At 38.0% G+C, this 17,756-nt stretch overlaps 1 protein-coding gene across 1 annotated transcript in view; it reads left to right on the top strand.

Moving 5' to 3' along the window:
• The window catches only part of SLC27A6 (solute carrier family 27 member 6), a 76,094-nt gene that overhangs the window by 8,604 nt on the left and 49,734 nt on the right, over positions 1-17,756 (top strand). Inside the window, exon 2 of the mRNA XM_025924424.2 lies at positions 11,188-11,391. Coding sequence (XP_025780209.2) covers positions 11,188-11,391 — 204 coding nt within the window. The remainder of the gene's footprint in view (positions 1-11,187; positions 11,392-17,756) is intronic.

Here is a 17,756-nt window from a genome sequence, read left to right as displayed (position 1 = left end):
TATTTTATCTTCTGCAAGACTTTTTAAATTTTTATTTCAGTTTTCACTATCCTCACCCACATTTCCTACTAATACTGAAGAAATAATTTGTGTGATGAAAGTTCTGTGGAATTCTAAATGTTTCAGCTAAGTCAGTTTAATGTTAACATATGAAGGAAATGAAATTGTATTTCCTCTAATTCTTAGGAATCTACTCACTTCCTTTTTCTTGTAAAAATCATGACTCTTTGACAACATTGAGTGTTTGTTTTTTATTATATATATATTTTATAATATATATTTATTTACATATATTTTTTTAAAATATATATTAAATAAGTATATATATTAATATTAGTAAATATTAATCTATATTAAAATACATATATATGTATTTAAAGTCTACTTATTTATTTTGAGAGAGAGAGAGCAGGGGAGGGGCAGAGAAAGAAGAAGAGAGAGAATCCTAAGCAGGCTCTGCACTGGCAGCATGAAGCCTGAGTCTGGGCTGGAACCCATGAACCGTGAGATCATGACCTGAGCTGAAATCAAGAGTCGATCATTTAGCCAGCTGAGCCAGTCAGATGCCCCTGAGTGTTTCTTTAGCCTCTACAATTCCAACAAAGATTTCAGGCCAGAATTCATCATCCTCTAACTTTCTTTTCCTATTTAGACATACCTACCATTATGAACATATAAAAGTTTATGCTGTTAATTTACAATTCCCTGTGAGCAATTTGAAATTAAGATAATGAAATGAGTCACTTAAGAGACTTGTACTTATATGTTCAAAATGTGAGAAAGAGTCATTAAAATAAAAGAAAATAGAAAGTCTAGATGATTTGTTTGTCCTATTTTTTCATTTATTTGTGGCTTGTTCTTCCCCCCCCAGCCAGCATTCCTTGTGATTTTTCACTTCTTCTTACCAAAGCAACCTGCAGCATGCTGTATATGCTCAGTGGAACTCTGGACTCTTACAGTTTATTTTCTTTGGATTTGCTATAGGAATAGAAATTAATTCAGAAAAGTTCAAGTCCCAGTTTTCCTCCCTACGTCCTACATATGAACTCCTTATGATTTTCTGTGTTTCCCTAGTATTATTGCAGGTTTTACTTGTGAACAACCTGGTCCCATTTGACATATGTCTCTTGCTGTTTCTTTGTGATCAATCTGAATGATAGATTTTGAGGAACTAAATCATGAGTTTTTTCCCAAATGTATTGAATTATAGTAGACTTAAGTAGTGGCTGACAGATGGCTTTTTGAGGTAATCAGATTCTGATTTACATTTCAAAAAAGGTGTTTAATGCAGCACACTGAGTTCAGCTTCAAATATATCTTGTAATTATTTTTAAAATTTTGTTAAAAATTTAGAAAAAATATAATTGTTTGATTGGAAATGTTCATATCTATATGTACTTGAACATTCTGACCAGGGTATATTTAATATTTAATATGTTTTTTAATGTTTACTTATTTTGGGGTGAGAGGGGCAGAGAGAGCAAGAAAGTGTGAATCCCAAGCAGGTTCCACGCTCAGTGCAAAGCCCAAAGTGGGGCCCAATCTCATAAACTGTGAGATCATGATCTGAGCTGTAGTCAAGTGTTGGACGTTCAACCTACTGAGCCACACAGTGCCCCTAATATTATTTTTTATAATTGATTTTTTTATGAGGTAGTGTATACACTTTAGAGATCATCAAACACAGGTTAGAATAACAATTCTGGAGGAGGGGCCAAGATGGTGGAACAGCATGGAAGGTTTTTTTTGTGTCTCATCCATGAAATACAGCCAGATCAACACTAAACCATCCTGCACACCTAGAAAACTGATTTGAGGATTAACACAATAATCTGCACCACCTGAACCATAGAACTCAGTAGGTAAACAGTGCAGAGAGGTGAACTGGGGGAGAGAGAAACCACAGAGGGCAGGGAGCTGTTTTTGTTTGCAAAGAGAGGACGAAGATGGCAGGGAGAATATGGGAAGAGCACTCCCCTCCCAAAGTAGCTGGAGAGAAAGTGGAAGAGTGCCAACAGCCACAAGGGACTGAACAAAAAAGGGAAAAAGGAGAAAGGAGAGGGTTTAAACTCCATTAAGACTCTATAAACAGGGATGTGCAGAGTCTGAAAACTCCGCAGATCAATGCCTGGCAGTGCTCTGGTGGGAAAGGCAAATCCCCAGGAGCAGACAGCAAGGTCCAGGAGGCCCTCAGGTCACATGGGGAGTGGCGGTTCCTTTGCTGCGAGGATATTTGTTAGAGGCTTTGTGGCCTCTCCACAGGCAAAAGAGAACCCAGAGAACACAACATTCACTGGTGTTGAAACAAGGACATTAAGGGTGAAGACTGGTGCCAGATGTGTGTTGTGATTTAACCATAATCCTTGACATGCTGCTGCTACATGATCGCACAAACTTTTTGGGGGCAGCCTGGCACCGAGCAGCAGTCTCTGGTCATCGGCAGCAGCATGGTCCTGCTGATGTTCCTGGGGGTGGGCCAGCACCCAGCCATTGCTCAGTGAGACCCTCCCCAGGGGGTCTGAGTGGGTCAAAGCCACAGTCCCTCAGAAGTGAGGGGTGTGGGAAACACAGCCCCATCTGAGATAAAACTCAGAAAGGAAGTACCACCTGTCGGCCTGATGGCTTGGTCACAGAAAGTGGAGAAGTGGGGAGTGGACAGAAGCCAGAGACAAGGAGGGGTGTAGATTGCCAGTAGGAGAGAGCACAGAGTTCTAAAACTAGAGACTGGGTAGCTGGGTATGCCATTTTCACCTGCGCATGTGCATACATGCCTACAAGCACCACAACAATCCACCCCGATAAGCTAAGCAGTGCCATCTAGTGGAGAATGGAACCATGACACTAAGCCCCTCCCAAATGGGCTAACCATGCTCTTGAGGAACACCACAAGTCTCTCTGCCTGCTTAGTTTACAGACTATAAGGTGCTTCGTAGTTTGACTTCTAGGGGAGACCAGATGTAATTTCAATCGTATTTCATTCTGTTCCCTGATCCATCTATCCAATTTTTTTTCTTTTCTTATTCTTGAATGCAGAAAGGGAAAATTTTTATTTTTATTTTCCATTTTTATTAAAAAGATTTTCTTTAATTTTTTCTACTGTATTTTTTACTTTTTTGTAAATTTTAAAAAATTCTCTTTAGACTTTCATCATTTCATTTTATTCTACTTTATTGTATTTATTTTTTCTAATTTGAAAACATTTTCCTTTTTTTTCTTTTCTTATCTTTTCCTTTTTTCTCTAATCTGTCAACCTTCTTTCAACAACCAGACCAAAACACACCTAGGATCTAGTAACCCTTATTTGATTTTTTTATGTTGTTTTAAATTTTTTTATAGGCATTTATTTTTTTCAATTTTTTTTAATTTTTAATTTTATTTATTTATCTTTTTAAATTTACATCCAAATTAGTTAGCATATAGTGCAACACTGATTTCAGGAGTAGATTCCTTAATGCCCCTTACCCATTTAGCCCACTCCCCCTCCTACACTCCATCCTGTAACCCTCTGTTTGTTCTCCATATTTATGAGTTTCTTATGTTTTGTCCTCTTCCCTGTTTTTATATTATTTTTACTTCCCTTCCCTTACGTTCATCTCTTTTGTCTCTTAAAGTCCTCATATGAGTGAAGTCATATGATATTTGTCTTTCTCTGACTGACAAATTTCACTTAGCATAATACCCTCCAGTTCCTCCATCCACATAGTTGTAAATGGCAAGATTTCATTCTTTTTGATTGCCGAGAAATACTCCATTGTATGTATGTGTGTGTGTGTGTGTGTGTGTGTGTGTGTGTGTGTGTGTGTGTGTGTATACTATAACTTCTTTATCCATTCATCCATCGATGGACATTTGGGCTCTTTCCATACTTTGGCTATTGTTGATAATGCTACTATAAACATTGGAGTGCATGTGTCCCTTCGAAACAGCACACCTGTATCCCTTGGATAAATACCTAGTAGTGCAATTTCTGGGTCATAAGGTAGTTCTATTTTTAGTTTTTTGAGTAAGCTCCATACTGTTTTCCACAGTGACTGCACCAGCTTGCACTCCCATGTTGTTTTTAATTTTTTAATTTTTTTTACTTTATTAATTTATTTTCTTCCTTCAAAATGATGAAATGAAGGAATTAAACCCAAAAAGAAAGAACAGGAAGAAATGAAAGCCAGGGACTTAACACAGATACAAGCAAGATGTCTGAACCAGAATTTAGAATCATGATAATAAGAATACTCGCTGGGGTTGAAAATAGATTAGAATCCCTTTCTGCAGAAATGAAAGAAGTAAAAGCTAGTCAGGATGAAATAAAAAATTCTGTAACTGAGCAGCAATCTCTAATGGATGCCACAGTGGCAAGGATGGAGAAAGCAGAGCATAAAATCAGTGACATAGAGGACAAACTTATTGAGAATAATGAAGCAGAAAAAAAGATGGAGACTAAGGCAAAAGAGCATGATATAAGAATTGAAGAACTGAGTCACTCATTAAAAGGGAATAACATCAGAATCATAGGGATCCCAGAAGATGAAGAGAGAGAAAAAGGGGTAGAACATTTATGTGAGCAAATCATAGCAGAAAACTTTCCTAACCTGGGGGAAGACACAGACATCAAAATCCAGGAAGCACAGAGAACACCCATTAGATTCAACAAAAACTGACCATCAGCAGGCATATTATAGTCAAATTCACAAAACACTAAGGCAAGGAAAGAATCTTGAAAGCAGGAAGGGAAAAAAAAAGTTCATAAGACTTTAAAGCGGACCAATCCACAGAAACTTTGCAGGCCAGAAAGGAGTGGCAGGATATATTCAATGAACTGAATCAGAAAAATATGCAGCCAAGAATTCTTTATACAGCAAGGCTCCCATTCAAAATATAAGGAGAGATAAAAAGCTTCCCAGACAAACAAAACTTAAAGGAGTTCATGATACAAAACCAGCCCTCCAAGAAATTTTAAGGGGGACTCTCTGAGGGGAGAAAAGAAAAAAGAAAAAAGAACAAAACAAGACCAAAAGCAACAAAGGCTAGAAAGGACCAGAGAACACCACCAGTAACTCCAACTCTAAAGGCAACATAATGGCAATAAATTCATATCTTCAGTACCCACTCTAGAGGTCAGTGGACTAAACGCTCCAATCAAAAGACATAGGGTAACAGATAAGAAAACAAGATCCATCTTTATGCTTTTTACAAGAGACCCATTTAGACCTAAAGACACCTTCATATTGAAAGTAAAGGGGTGGAGAACCATCTATCATGCTAATTGTTGCCAAAAGAAAGCCAGAGTAGCCAAACTTAGACAATCTAGATTTTAAAATAAAGACTGTAACAAGAGATGAAGAAGGGCATTCTATCATAATTAAGGGGTCTATCCACCAAGAAGACCTAACAATTGTGAACATTTATGCTCCAAACATGATAGCACCCAAATATATAAATCAGTTAATCACAATCATAAAGAAACTCATTGATGATAATACCATAATAGTACAGGAATTCAACACCCCACTAGCAACAAAGGACAGATCATCTAAACAGAAAATCAACAAGGAAACAATGGGTTTGAATGACACACTGGACCGGATGGACTTAACAGATATATTCAGAACATGCCATCCTAAAGCAACAGAATATACAGTCTTCTCCAGTGTGCATGGTACGTTCTCCAAAATAGATCAAATACTGGGACACATATCAGCCCTTAACAAATACAAAAGAATTGAGATCATACTGTGCATATTTTCAGACCACAATGTTATGAAACTCGAAATCAACCACAAGAAAAAAATTTGGAAAGGTAACAAATACTTGGAGACTAAAGAACATCCTACTAAAGAATGAATGGGCTAACCAAGAAGTTAAAGAGGAAATGGAAAAGTACATGGAAGCCAATGAAAATGATAACACCACAGCCTAAACCTCTGGGATGCAGCAAAGGCAGTCATAAGAGGGAAGTATTCAGCAATCCAGGCCTTCCTAAAGAAAGAAGAAAGGTCTCAGATACACAACCTAACATTACACCTTAAAGAGCTGGAAAAAGAAGAGCAAATTAAGTCCCAAACCAGCAGAAGACAGAAAATACTAAAGAGTAGAGCAGAAATCAATGTTATCGAAACCAAAAAACCAGTAGAACAGATCAATGAAAGCAGGAGTTGATTCTTTGAAAGAATTAATAAAATTGTTAAACCCCTAGCCAGTTTGATCCAAAAGAAAAAGGAAAGGACCCAAATCAATAAAAGCAAGAATGAAAGAGGAGAGGTCACAACCAACATGGCAGAAATACAAACAATAATAGAATATTATGAGTAATTATATGCCAATAAAAAAGGGCAATCTGGAAGAAATGGGCAAATTCCTAGAAACATATAAACCACCAAAATTGGAACAGGAAGAAATAGAAAATTTGAACAGACCCATAATCAGCAAAGAAATCTAATTAGTAGTCAAAAATCTCCCCAAAAACAAGAGTCCAGGGCTGGATGGCTTTCCAGGGGAATTCTACAAAACATATAAAGAAGAGTTAACACCTATTCTATTGAAGCTGTTCCAAAAAATAGAAATGTAAGGAAAACTTCCAAACTCATTCTATGAAGCCAGCATTACCTTGATTCCAAAACCAGACCCCACTAAAAAGAATTACAGACCAATTTCCCTGATGAACATGGATGCAAAAATCCTCAACAAGATACTAGCCAACTGGATCCAACAATACATTAAAAGAATTATTCACCCCGACCAAGTGGGATTTATATCTGGGATGCAGGGCACTGGTTCAATATCCGCAAAACAATCAGTGTGATACATCACATCAAGAGAAGAAAGCATAAGAACCACATGATCCTCTCAGTAGATGCAGAGAAAGCATTTGACAAAATATAGTATCCTTTCTTGATAAAAACCCTCAAGAAAATATGGATGGAAGGATCATACCTCAAGATCATAAAAGCTGTATATGAAAGACCAACGAATATCATCCTCACTGGGAAAAAGCTGATAGCTTTCTCCCTAAGGTCAGGAACACTACAGGGATGTCCCCTCTCACCACTGTTACTCAACATGGTATTGGAAGTGTTAGCCTCAGCAATCAGACAACACAAAGGAATAAAAGGCATCCAAATCAGCCAGGAGGAGGTCAAACTTTCACTCATCACAGATGACATGATACTCTATATGAAACACCCAAAAGATTCCACCAAAAACTGCTAGAACTGATCCATGAATTCAGCAAAGTCACAGGGTATAAAATCAATGCACAGAAATCGGTTGCACTCTTATACACCAATAATGAAGCAAAAGAAAGAGAAATCAAGGAATCGATCCCATTTACAATTGCACCAAAAAACATATAAAATACCTAGGAATAAACACAACCAAAGAGTTCAAAAATCTATACACTGAAACCTATAGAAAGCTTATGAAAGAAATTGAAGACCCAAAGAAATGGAAAAACATTCCATGCTCCTGGATTGGAAGAACAAACTTTGTGAAAATGTCGATACTACCCAAAGCAATCTACATATTCAGTGCAATCCCCATCAAAATAACACCAGCATTCTTCACAGAGCTAGAACAAACAACCCTAAAATTTGTATGAAACTGAAAAAGACTCTGAATAGCCAAAGCAATCTTGAAAAAGAAAACCAATGCTGGGAACATCACAATTCCGGACTTGAAGATATGTTACAAAGCTGTAATCACCAAGACAGTATGGTACTGGCACAAAAACAGGCGCTCCGATCAATGGAACAGAATAAGAAACCCAGAAATGGACCCACAAACATATGGCCAACTAATCTCTGACAAAGCAGGAAAGAATATTCAATGGAATAAAGACAGTGTCTTCAGCAAATGGTGCTGGGAAAACTGGACATATGCAGAAAAATGAACCTTTCTTACACCATACACAAAAGTAAATCAAAATGGATGGACCTAAATGTAAGACAGAAAGCCCTAAATGAAGGACAGAAAGCCATCAAAATCACAGAGGAGAAAGCAGGCAAAAACCTCTTTGAGCCTGGCTGCAGCAACTTCTTACTCAAGACATCTCCAGAGGCAAGGGAAACAAAAGCAAAAATGAACTGTTGGGACCTTATCAAGATAAAACGATGCTGCACAGCAAAGGAAACAATCAGAAAAACTAAAAGGCCACCAACTGAATGGGAGAAGAGATTTGCAAATGATGTATTAGGTAAAGGGTTAGTATCCAAAATCTATAAAGAACTTAGCAAACTCAACACCCAAAAAGCAAATAATTCAGTGAAGAAATGAGCAAAAAGACATGAATAGACACTTCTCCAAAGAAGACATCCAGATGGCTAACAGACATTTGAAAAAATGCTCCACATCACTCATCATCAGGGAAATACAAATCAAAACCACAATGAGATACCACCTCACACCTGTCAGAATGGCTCACATTAACAACTCAGGCAAACACAGATATTGACGAGGATGATGAGAAAGAGGATCTCTTTTGCACTGTTGGTGGGAATGCAAACTGGTGCAGCCTCTCTGGAAAACAGTATGGAGGTTCCTCAAAAAATTAAAAATAGAACTACCTTATGACCCAGCAATTGCACTACTAGGTATTTATCCAAGGGATACGGGCATGCTGTTTCAAAGGGGCACATGCACTGCAATGTTTATAGTGGCGCTATCGACAATAGCTAAAGTATAAAAAGAGTCCAAATGTCCATGGACGGATGAATGGATAAAGAATTTGTGGTATACACACACACACACACACACACACACACACACACACACACACACACATATATACACACACACGCACAAGGGAAATTAGTCACTCAGAGAAAGAAAATATCATATGACTTCACTCATATGAGGAATTTAAGGTACGAAACATGAACATAAAGGAAGGGAAGTAAAAATAATATAAAAACAGGGAGGAGGACAAAACATAAGAGACTTAAATATGGAGAACAAACAGAAGGTTGCTGGAGGTGTTGTGGAGGGGGTTGGGCTAAATGGGTAAGGGGCATTAAGGAATGTACTCCTGAAATCATCATTGCACCATATGCTAACTAACTTGGATGTAAATTTAAAAATTAATTAATTAATTAATTAAAAAAAAAGAATAACAGTTCTGTTCACCAGCTTGTGACCTTGGTGTATTAATTTCATGGGGCTGCTGAAGTAATAGATCACAAACTAGGTTGCTTAAAACAATTGGAATTTATTCCCTCACATCTCTGGTGCTAGAAGTCCAAAATAAAAGTGTCTGCAGGGCCACGTTCCCTCTAATGGATCTAAGCAAAAAATCTTCCCTTGACTCTTCCTAGCTTCTGGTGGTTGTTGGTAATCTTTGGCATTTCTTGTATTAACTCTACAGGCTAGTGGGGTATTAGTGTTTTATATCTCCAATACAATAATGTAGATTTTAGGATAAATAATGTAGCCCTTAGAAATCACTTATATCTTCGACAATTAGGACACTTTATAGGAATACCAAACTAAAATCGGAGCACCTTTGTGGAATGTAAAAGTCAAACTTCACTGTTAGAGATCCATATTAAAGTAGGGAAGTGTCAAATTTTAATTTTTTTTTTTTTTCAACGTTTTTATTTTTATTTTTGGGACAGAGAGAGACAGAGCATGAACGGGGGAGGGGCAGAGAGAGAGAGGGAGACACAGAATCGGAAACAGGCTCCAGGCTCTGAGCCATCAGCCCAGAGCCTGACGCGGGGCTCGAACTCACGGGCCGCGAGATCGTGACCTGGCTGAAGTCGGACGCTTAACCGACTGCGCCACCCAGGCGCCCCGGGAAGTGTCAAATTTTAAAAGAGTTTAAAATACGTAAATAACTGTGTCTCTTCCCTGGAAAAAAAAAAGAAGGCCTCCTCACTGGCTTATGCAAAGACTCTCCAGGAACAAGATGCCTCCTCCACCCTTGTTTTATATCCTACAGTGTGCTGGGCACCTTAATAAGTATTTCCTCCTCAGGGACTCATGCCCACCTTCTGTCTTGCTTTTTCTCTACCCACCTCTCCCCATGAGCAGATTACATTTTCTTCTACATTAATGACCAAATTAAGAAGATTTAGTTCAGTCTCCCAAGTTAATGTAACATAGGCTCTCCTCTCCAGGTGCTTTGTTGTGATCTGTACGGTAGATGCTTCTTGAGAGAGGTGTCCCTTTCTCCTTTCTGAAACCTTTATTGCAACCCAGATTCTTTGTCTTATGAGACTCTCAAGATCTTCAGGCTTGAAGACCCCAGTGTTTCAGGATTTTCTTTCTACTCTCCTGCCTCCCTTTTCGCCTGACCTTGGTTCTAGCTGAGCCTTGGATTCCATTGCTGCTGATGGAGGGTGCTGCTGTCATCAACCTGCTCCTGCTTGCCATTGTTGCACCTTGCTGGGAACTGAGGATCTTACTACCTTTTCTGGAAGACATTCATTTCCTCCTTTTGCTTTCAAAGACTTTCACTTTAGGAAAAAAAAGTTTTATTTATTTTTTTGAGAGGGAGAGTGCAAACAAGAGAGGGACAGAGAGAAAGGGGGACAAAGGATCCAGAGTAGGCTCGGCACTGACAGGCTGACAGCAGCAACCATGATGCAGCGCTTGAACTCGTGAACCATGAGGTCACGACCTGAGCCGAAGTCAGATGCTGAACTGACTAAGCCACCCAGGCGACCCCAAGCCGACTTTCCATTATCCTGATCCAGAGAAAAGGACATCTCTAATTTCCTTAACTTTTGACTCCAAAAGTGTCTCTAAACCATAATGATCTTATGATACCAGAAGAGTGAGGGGAGTCTCCTGAATGTATTGCAGAATAGTAGAATTAAACAGTGACAGACAGATGGGTTTTTTTGGGTATAATGAGCCACTAAGATGTATTTCACGGAAAATGTTTAGTATCCTGAGTGTAGATTTAAAGCAGGATATAAAAAGAGTTCCACTTAAATATTGGAAAAAACCATAATCTGAATAATGGTGTCTGTGGAGTTCAATTTGAATCAGCCTATTTGAATTTATTAAGTCAGGTGATAACCAGATTTCCCTTTCAATTGGTCCGGTTGAATCAGAATCATATAGTTATCCTAATGAAAAGGAAGTCCGTGTTCTATTTACATTCTATCCCTGTTTCAACAGAGAAAAGAAAACACAGGTTAATCATTTGAGATTTATGGTTTATTTATCTATTCCTAAACCTTTGGTTTTTAGATTTGCTTGGAACTATAGAAGAAATCCTGCCGAGAATCCCAGAAGGTATCAGTGTTTGGGCAATGAGTGATTCTGTTCCACGAGGCGTGATTTCACTCAAAGAAAAACTGAGGACGGCATCTGACAAGCCTGTGGCACGCAGCCACCATGTTGCCTCAAGCCTTAGGTCTACTCACGTTTATATCTTTACCTCTGGAACAACAGGTATGATCCCTTTCATCTTGAAAATTAAAAAGAAAGCAACATATTTGCAAAGCAACCGTAGTCACCATGGGTACTCAGCAAACATCTGAAAAAGTATGCATCCAAGAAGTCCTGAGGCTCTTAGATCTTAGAACCCTCAAACCTGGATGAAAAAGTTAATTGCTCTAACCACAACGTGGCAAATTACCCTGTTCACTTGGCCACTGTCTCATTTAGAAAGATTTTCTTCAAACTTGATTCGACGAAGGACTCTGGAATGTCTCAACAGTTTGACCCAACCCAGTTGCTCGGAGTGTGAAATTTGGCCAGCCTCTTTGGCAAGATACCTGGTAGCTTCTCTGTTCCTTAAGATTCCTGATGCATAAAATGAAGAAATTAGCTGAAGTAGTTTCTAATTATCTTACTGGATTCAAAAATCCGTTAGTCTATTTTAAAGGTCTTCTCTATTTTCGTGTACCATGTTAAATCCTAAACACAATCCAGCTATAGCTGTAATTTAAGCACCTATAGCAGGCTCTCCCAGTTTTTCCTTAGGGTCATCGGAACATGTGACAAATAGGAAGTCTTGGAAGCCCTGCATGTTTTGGAGAAGATAGAAAATAGGATCAAGTAACTAAACATTCACACCTTTTTTTTTTTTTTTTTTTTTTTTTTTTTGGTAAAAATAACAACACACCAAAATAAAAAGAATAAACTGCCTAAGAATTCAACAAAATATTAAACTCAGTTGATTCTTAGGAAAAGTTGAATGGTCTTTATGGTAGGCTAAATACACTTTTGCAGTTAGTGTGAAGATGATTGGGTGTTTGAATTAAGTACATTAAAAATACTCTGTTCCTCATTTCCTGGGCACAGGCAGTAATATAAGCAAACTATCATTGCATAAATAGTTTTCTTACATTTTTCTTTTTCTTTCCTCTTCTGTGTATGTATGTGCTTGTGTCTCTCTTTTTTAAATTTACTCTTTGGAGGCTAACGATCTCTTTTACACTGGAAAGTAGGCTGTGCTTTTAACTTCATTTAGAACAGCTTTGATAAATGAACTGGAAAATGCTAATGCGTATCAAATTGTCTGCATACATTTAGTCTGACTTTGGACTTTACAAGAGACAATAAAATTTCAGAAATGATATGTTTTAAAAACTTCCAACAGAAGGTACTTAACCTATCTATCTGTATGGCTGTTTTCTTGCTAAAAACAGAAAGTGACTGGTCTTCCAAACAATCTTCACCACTCCCCCAGCCCAAAGAGAACATGCCAAAGCCACTAGTAACAATTTTTGTTTTTCAAGATTGAAACCAGATTGTTTAATGCATTGTACAACAGGCTGAAAGCAAAAGTACTACTAATTTTTATTTTATTTGATACTTATTTGTGTTAAAGTTATAGCACAGAGATGAAAAATTCTAATAGCTTAAGAAATTTTAGAGAAAAGTACCCTGCATGCCCACCCCCCCCACCCCCTGCCGCCTCAATTTCTCCTTCCCCAAACCAAATGCATTCAGTATTTTTAGATCTTTCTTTTTAGGAATCACCTCCATTTCTCTAAACAAAACAGGTATCTTACTGGATATTTAGTAGATTCTTACTGAAAAGTATCTACTGATTTCCCATGATGGAAATGAGGATTTGCCTTCCATCACCAGCCACTCTTTCTCTCCATTTATTTCTTTCTCTCTGGTGCAGACACTTTCTTTCCCCAACATCCTGCTAATGTGTCATCATTAATTTTGACTGGATTGGTATCAGTATCATAACTTAGTAAACACTATTATCTCCTTTTGTGTAAGATTTCCCCCCAACCTGGACTTAAACATTATTGTTTTTGTTTGCTTGCTTACTTAGTTATCTATACACCTATCACTCATATTCACCCCTTTGTCAAAAAGAGAGCTCACCTTTGATATTGAAAACATAGTCTGTACGTTGTCAAGCATGTGTTCTTGGCCACCTTTTGCCTGGAGCCTCCCTATGATTTCAGTCTCAACCCCTTGCTCTCTGACCATCCTGGGTTTATTTGTCACCATTGTCCTGGGAATTCCCTTCAGTTTTTTTTTCTGATCCCCCAATTCCTAGATCCTAAATTAGTTTCCTCAGTTCACTGCCCCGCTTCCAGTAGCTATATGCTAAGGAGTATTTAGGAGATGAATGGTTAAGTCCTCACATCCAGCAATGTCTTATTTTCTACCCTTCTGCTTAGCCACGTAGTATTCTAGGTTAGAAGAAAATTTCTATGCCAGGGTTTGAGGACATGGCTCCATGTTCTGACTTCCAGGACACATAGTGAGACATCATTTCTTTTCCGATTTCTTTGCCTTTACATCCAAGCTGGTGTTGTTTTTCTCTTTGTGGGGGATTTTTATTATCTCCTGTGAGTCTTCAGTGGTCCCGAATGAGGTGATGACTTATACTGGGCCTGGTCTTACTTATCCATTTTGCTGGGAAATTTATAGGCCTTTTCTGTCTGGAAACTCATGTTTTACAAGTCTAGGTACTTGGAAATTAAAGAGAAGAAAGATCTCTGTCCCCTTCTCTTTCCTTTTTTATTGCTATTCTTTCTGCCCACGTACTCCTTCTATTATATTTGTTTGTTTATTCTTTTGTCTTTGAAACTGTAACTTCTTAAAGATTGGTCCTCCTGGACTGAGTAATTAATTTTCTAATCTTTTTATCCCATTTTCCTTCTCTTACTTTTCATCTACTTTTTGAGAGATTTATCTTCCAAACCTCTGTTCTCTGAAAATGCCTCTTTTTTCCACCATGTTATTTTTGTGTTATTATTTATTATCCCGTATCTCTCAGAATATTAGCAATAATTTTTTGAAAATTTCTTCTCTCTACCTTGTCTCTATTTTTGCCAACATCCTTTTATCTTTTGGTTTGTTTTGGTCTCCGTCCTTTATCCTAGAGGATTTCCTTAAATATTCACTTCATATTGAAAATGCATACAAAGAAACACACATAAAACCCCCCAAAACAAATCCTGACTAGAGTCTCTGTGTGCCTGAGTGGAATTTATGGACTGTTTGGTTTCATCGTAAAGGACATTTTGTCAGGGAATTCATGACTGTCAGTGTCTTTCAGTTTGTTACTTGTGGATGATTCAGATTCCTCAGACAGGATTCTCAAAGGGTGAAACGAGTCAAATGTGAAAGGCAGCTGAAGGCAAAGGCAGACTTTCTTTTTTTATTCCCCTTATTTGCTCAGTATTTCTTCTTCCCGAGGTTTCCGGAGGCTTCTCTTTTCCGGAGGGTAAATCTCATAATTTCTACCAGAATAGTGGAAGCAATCTAGGGCTATAATTTTGTATTATTTTTTGAATTGTAAAACAAATATCAAGAAGCATTTATTGACATTCTTCTAAAATTGGTTTGTGAATGATCTTACACAGGGAGTGTTCTACAAATGTCATCCCCTTTTAACTTAAAGTCTAAGCAATGTGGGGTCCTCTTATAAAGAACAGAGCAGAGCAATGTACAGAACTGGTCACAGATATCACGATTTAATAATATAATGCTATCGAAGAGTCTGACAAAACCATATGGAGCCTCCTTGAAGATTTAATTAATATTTTTTTATAAAAGGCATCTCTCTCTAATACAAAATGTTGCTTTTGCAACTCAAAATCTTGTGCTGAATTAAGTGACTGTAAGGGTAATAAATATGATCATTTATATTAGTATGCCATTTGATGTTATAAAAGTCACTTGATTCTCACACAATAAAGTCTTAGGATGTTGATAATGAAGAAGGTGTTGATGCAAGTTAGGAAGTGATATAGAAAGTGGGCTTTGACAAATTATGGAAAGAGCCTAAATGTCCATCAGCTGATGAATGGATAAAGAAATTGTGGTTTATATACACAATGGAATACTACGTGGCAATGAGAAAGAATGAAATAGGGCCTTTTGTAGCAACGTGGATGGAACTGGAGAGTGTGATGCTAAGTGAAATAAGTCATACAGAGAAAGACAGATACCATATGTTTTCACTCTTATGTGGATCCTGAGAAACTTAACAGAAGACCATGGAGGAGGGGAAGGAAAAAAAAAGGTTAGAGAGGGAGGGAGCCAAAACATAAGAGACTCTTAAAAACTGAGAACAAACTGAGGGTTGATGAGGGGTGGGAGGGAGGGGAGGGTGGGTGGGTGATGGGTATTGAGGAGGGCACTTGTTGGGATGAGCACTGGGTGTTGTATGGAAACCAATTTGACAATAAATTTCATATTAAAAAAAAAAAAGAAAGTGGGCTTTGAAAAAGTGAATGATGGAGAGAGAATCTTCTCATAAGCCCTTTTGGCAGGTTATAAGGAAGCCTGTCAGCTGGTATTAAACATTTCCTATCCATTCTTACCACTGCCAAGTTCTGTTTGCCCAAGGTCACCAAAATAATATATTCCTGGATCTGAGCAGACACATTCTGTCTCCAAGTGAGAAAAAGATTGAGTTCAGTTTTGATGGCATTCATGTTTCTTTGACATAAGTGATAATGTGATATTTTAATGAACAAAGATTGAGAATTATATAGATTCCCTTTTCTATAACATTGACATCATGGTTTCTTAAATAGACATTCTATAAAGCTCCTTGTTTAGAGTTCCATATTTATCTTCCATTTCAATAGGGTGCCTGCTAATGAAATTTCTGAGCCTTTTTGGGATTCTGTGGGGGCAGATCAGCTTTCCTCAAGGTTTATCTCCTGTGTCAGCTTTTTGGGTATGCTGTGTACACAGCTGTCCTTCTGCTTTTCCAAAATTTGGTTGTTTTCATCTGTAATTCCATTCTTTTTGCCTTGAGTGTATGTGTTCTATCTGCCAACATCTAGTTCTCTTATTGTTCACTGGGCTTGGTTAGGTAGCTTCAGGAATCTCTAGGAAAGCTGTTTAAGCCTGGACAGAGGAGCCATTGGTTTGACTGTTCCTAAGAAGGAGGGGGAAGAAGAAAACGAGATCACTGCCTGCCACACTATGCCTGGAAGCCAGTGGCTAACACCATCTCAATCTCTCTGTCCTTTGTCGCTCCTTTTCCTTGACCTTATGGATTTTTTCATTTTTCCAAAACTATCCCAGAATTCCTTAAATTATTTATTCCTACCTCTGAATTGGATCATCTCTCCCTTCTTTATCCTCCTAATCCTCAACTCACTGGACACAGCTTCCCTCCCACCTTTATGCCTGGACCTCCTCCTGGACATGTGAGGAGTTCCAATGCTAGGGATTCATAGAAGGTTAGGAGAGCACTTTGGAGACCATATTAGGTATCTTTTCTCCACGTCTGTTGTACAGCATATCCCTTCACAACTTAAAAAAAATGAAATAAAAATCGAAAAGGGACTTTATGACCACATAAGTTTGAGAAACACCATAACAAAAATATCAAAGTTTCTGTACCATTGGGCTCCACAAGGGCTTTAATATGTTAATGTGCTTTCTAACTCTTTAAAGGCAGGACTTTAGAATGCTGTTGTAACAAACTTTATTCTCCTATTTCTTTTTTCCTTCTTTCCACCTTTAACCTCCATCAAGTTTTGATCACTTTCATTTCCCGGACAAGTTCATAATTGTTGTCTCTTATCAAAAAATCTAACTGAATACTTTGGATGGCTTATAATACATTAACAAGGTCATTATCACTTAAAGCTAACCAGATTAGGAAGGGAAACATGGCTAATTAGTTTACTAGTGTGCTTTGAAGGAGGTACATAAGCTCACAGGAAACACCTAGATAAAGCATCCTTATTTTTTGTCACAACCCCTAGTAAAAAGCTACTTTTAAAGCTGGGTTGCCATGAAATCAGGAACAGTGTGGGAAGTAGGGAATATAGTGACTGAAGGACCATGGGTGGGAACTTCTTGGAAGCAGAAAACACATAAATGCTTGATCCTCTGGATGAAGAAGAGAAAGGTGTTGAATTACCAAAAGCCAAAGATGGAGCTAGTCTCACCCAATGGGTTTAACAAGAAAATTTGGAGAGATTCCCCATGCATGAGAAGGACAACAAACTTCTATGGTGTGAGATGCCAAGCTATCAGGAAGAGCCAGAGAGATTTCTTTTTTAAAAAAAATAGTAAATTTTACTTAGGATAAAATGCAAGACAATGCCAGCTTTGCATATGAGATCAATTATCTTCCATTTTAGTAGACATGGAACACAAAGCTTGTCAGAATATGTCAAAGCAGGTGAGGCAACAGGGTGGACTTAAGGTTCACCTGGGTAAAATGTCTAGGAGTCATTGAAGCCTCTGGTTCATAGCTCTATGTGCTGCTGTGACCAGAAACCCCATGAGAATGTTGGCTTTTTATCAGTGAATGTGTTGAATCAGAGGAAAGAATGATGTCCTACTATTAGTAAGATGGTACCCCA

This window comes from Puma concolor, chromosome A1 (genome assembly GCF_028749965.1).
Source record: "Puma concolor isolate L17-30 chromosome A1, mPumCon1.1.hap2, whole genome shotgun sequence".
Taxonomy (NCBI): Eukaryota; Metazoa; Chordata; class Mammalia; order Carnivora; family Felidae; genus Puma; species Puma concolor.
The sequence above is the reverse complement of the archived record's forward strand: the minus strand, read 5'-3'. Positions and strand labels throughout refer to the sequence as shown.